General features: G+C 43.4%; 1 protein-coding gene across 1 annotated transcript in view; it reads left to right on the forward strand.

Moving 5' to 3' along the window:
- Positions 1 to 2915: 2915 nt before the first annotated feature.
- Positions 2916 to 3505, forward strand: part of LOC106805880 — a gene marked incomplete in the record, with an annotated part of 8571 nt that continues 7981 nt past the window's right edge. The window contains 1 exon segment of the mRNA XM_014807650.1: positions 2916 to 3388. Within this exon segment, the coding sequence (XP_014663136.1) occupies positions 3217 to 3388 (172 nt within the window).

Raw genomic sequence — 3505 nt, forward strand, 5'->3', positions numbered from 1 at the left:
ATTACGAGTATTGACATTTTGCTCACGTGTCTACCAAAGCTATTTTTTATATCTACCTAGTATCTAAATATACACATTTAATTATGTTTTCAATGCAACCCTTTCGGCAATACGAATTCCACACGTATAAATATAGATATCTAAACGGAAGTATGAGAGCCATATATAGAAGCGTTGACGGATATTGATATATAATGTTGCACATAATAGGCGGGCGTCGACGTCACAGTATCCATCACCAGCTGCTTCCCAGCTATAGAGAGATGAAATCGACCGAATCCTAATGACGTACGTGGCTTCCTTTACATCCTTAATACTACGGCTATATTTAGGCATGGAAAGCCCCAGAGCATTCTGAAGGCAACCATATTAGGAGATTTTTGAATAAAGGTATTCCTTGCGCGATGACTTGCACCATTCTGACATTGCGTTTACATTGCGAGTGTTCAGGTGTGCGCGTGTGCGGTTGTGTGTGCGTGCGTGCGCACGTGCGTTTTTCTTTGTTTGTTTGTGTCTTTGCTGTGTTTGAATTGCGTGTGTGCGTGCATATGCGTATATGTATATATATATATATATATATATATATATATATGTGTGTGTGTGTGTGTGTGTGTGTGTGTGTCGTGTGTGTGTCTGTTGTGTGTGTGGTGTGTGTGTGTGTGTGGTGTGTGTGTGTGTGTGTGTGAGTGTGTGGGTTGGGTGTGTATGTGTTGTGGTGTGTGTGTTTGTGCGCGCGTGATCACGATGTGTGGCGTGTGTGTATCTGTGGTGTTGCTTGCGTGTGTGTGCATGGGCGGTAGTGAAGACGATGGCCTGTGCACATAGAGGTTTATACAATATACTACGTGCCAGTAATCTACGCGTATCAACTCAGCCGGTGTCATATTATTCGAGAAGACATGGATATGTACGAAGCAAAAATTCCAATATATTTGTAACATATATATAGTATATATTATAGTATATCATACTATGCGTTAATACGTGTATAATAAATACATCATACATTACTGACGTACGCACATTGACAATAATATCTGCATGTGTCTGGACTCCATATAATTAAAAAACGATAATATATGAAGTAAAGCCACATGCAGTGTAATGACGTGGGGCACTATTTAGAGCTGAATCGACGCTGCAAGTCAGTAATAAACGGACAAGACGACTCTCACACGTGTAAAACGTATAGTACTGAGTTTAAAGAACTACCAGACGCGCCCATACATAACCGGACGCAGGCACATTCAGAACATGACGTCAGCTCACGAATCATGTCACTAACAAAAGCGAGTCTCTCCCGTTCTGCTAGTGTACGTTCTATCATATACACAAACAACACGCCAACAATATGCACACGCCTTATCTGCATTTTTATTATTGTGCGTACGTCAGTCATGTATCTATACTATTAAAGTAAGACATTTCGGGATAAAAAAAACTTTGGAGGGGAATGACTGGCGATTGAACCCGTAACACACACTGTCGACAAATGTTGTCCCGTATCTCTGCTTCAACTTTAAGAAAATGTAATGTCGAAAAATGTGATTTTGAGAGGGAAAACCTTGACAAATCTGTTATACAACAATCTATAAAAGAACGAGGGATAATCTGTTGTCCATCTCCAACGCGTAATCATGTTCTGTAACGTCATACGAGCCCAGTGGCCGAATTCACATAAGCACGGAACTCCATTCCTTTCAAAAACCATTGCTTCAGGTTTCGAATCCAGACACTTGGAAAATCTGCGTTTCTTTCTTTGGACTTAGTTGTACTTCTGGCCAGACTTTCACAGTCTAATTTCAAAATTTCAGAAATTTTATAGCTACATCTAAACGTTTCGATAAAAATCCTAGACGAATAAACTATGGACATGATAAGAATACGCAAACTGACGCGGAACCAGCTTCACGAATGCTCTATTAGGTTACAGATCAAATATTATTATATTTTTTTATAATTCTTACTTTAAATTTATTATTTATTATTTATTATTTTTTACTTTTATGTCTTTTATCTTTTGATTTCTTATTATTTTTTATTGTTTGGGATGGGATGGGATGGGATGGCATGCGATGGCATGCGATGGCATGGGATGGGATGGGATGGGATGGGATGGGATGGCATGCGATGGCATGCGATGGCATGGGATGGGATGGGATGGCATGGCATAGCATGGAATGGCATGGTATGGCATGGCATAAGATGCGGCGTGATGGGATGGGAGTGGATGGCATGGCATGGCATCGGATGTCATTGGATGGCATGGGATGCGATGCGATGGGATGGGATGGGATATGGGATGGGATGCGGTGCGATGTGATGGGATGGGATGGCATGGAATGCGATGAATGGATGGATGCATGGATAGATAGATAGTTAGATTGTTTGGGGTATTTTCTTTTCAACCAAGCAGTCACCAACTGAGTAACGCCACTGATTTCCCGGGTAACGCCGGGTATCCCGCTAGTGATGTATTTATTATACATATGTATTTATGAATCACGCGCATCAACGTCATCGGGGCCTATTTAAAGCATTATTCGAGAAGATGGATATGTACGTAAGCAAAAATGTACAAATATATTGCATTTATATATTACGTAAATGTCCATCTTCTCGAATAATGCTTTAAATAGGCACCGGTGACGTTGATGCGCTTGATTACTGGCACGTATGTAACCATCATGCGCCGGCATCGCGCTCATACCACGCACATGCACATACAGATACACACACGCACACACGCACACGCGCGCACACACCCTCGCACATACAAACACATGAGCACACACCTGCGCAGGTCTGTCTCGTACGTACGTAGGTAGACGCCTATGCTTCCGCGGAGAGCAATCGAGTCAGTAGAAGCAGCGGTTGCGCTTCGTTGGCGTTGGTTTAGTATAGCGAGCGAGCGGGGCAGGAAGTAAAGGTAAATGAATGTTAGTAGTGTGAGAGAAAGCGAGAGTTGCGCGGCACAGGCGACCGGTTTCGCTGTAAACGAGCTCCGGGCGTGCGTGGAGAAGGACAACGTTGTTCATACTCACACACTCGTTCGGCTGCGTTTTGCGTAGCCAGTAGTGCAGACTCGTGCGCTAGCTCGACGTTCAGGCTTTCTCGAGACGCAAAAAAAGAGAATAGAGAGTATAGGGAAAGTAGAGATAGAGAGAGAGAGAGCATAGTAGAGAGGAACATACAGACGAGACGGTTTACGGTGAAATGGCCTCGTGTGCGTATACAGCGATAGTACGAAGCACAGATAGAGATGTTGCGAGAGGTGATAGAGAGATGAGTTTTCCCGCTGGCAACAGCACGCTGCCAGCAAGATGCAATAAGGAGAATGGAGATGAAAAGTGCCGCAAGTACAAGCATCAGATGATGAAGCGCTATTGTAAGTATACACCCGGTACGTGTACGGTGGAGTGTGTGTGTGTGTGTGTGTGTGTGTGTGTGTGTGTGTGTGTGTGTGTGTGTGTGTGTGTGTCGTGCGTGCGTGCGTGCGTGCGTG

Source organism: Priapulus caudatus, unplaced genomic scaffold, assembly GCF_000485595.1.
Source record: "Priapulus caudatus unplaced genomic scaffold, Priapulus_caudatus-5.0.1 Scaffold131, whole genome shotgun sequence".
Classification (NCBI taxonomy): domain Eukaryota; kingdom Metazoa; phylum Priapulida; class Priapulimorpha; order Priapulimorphida; family Priapulidae; genus Priapulus; species Priapulus caudatus.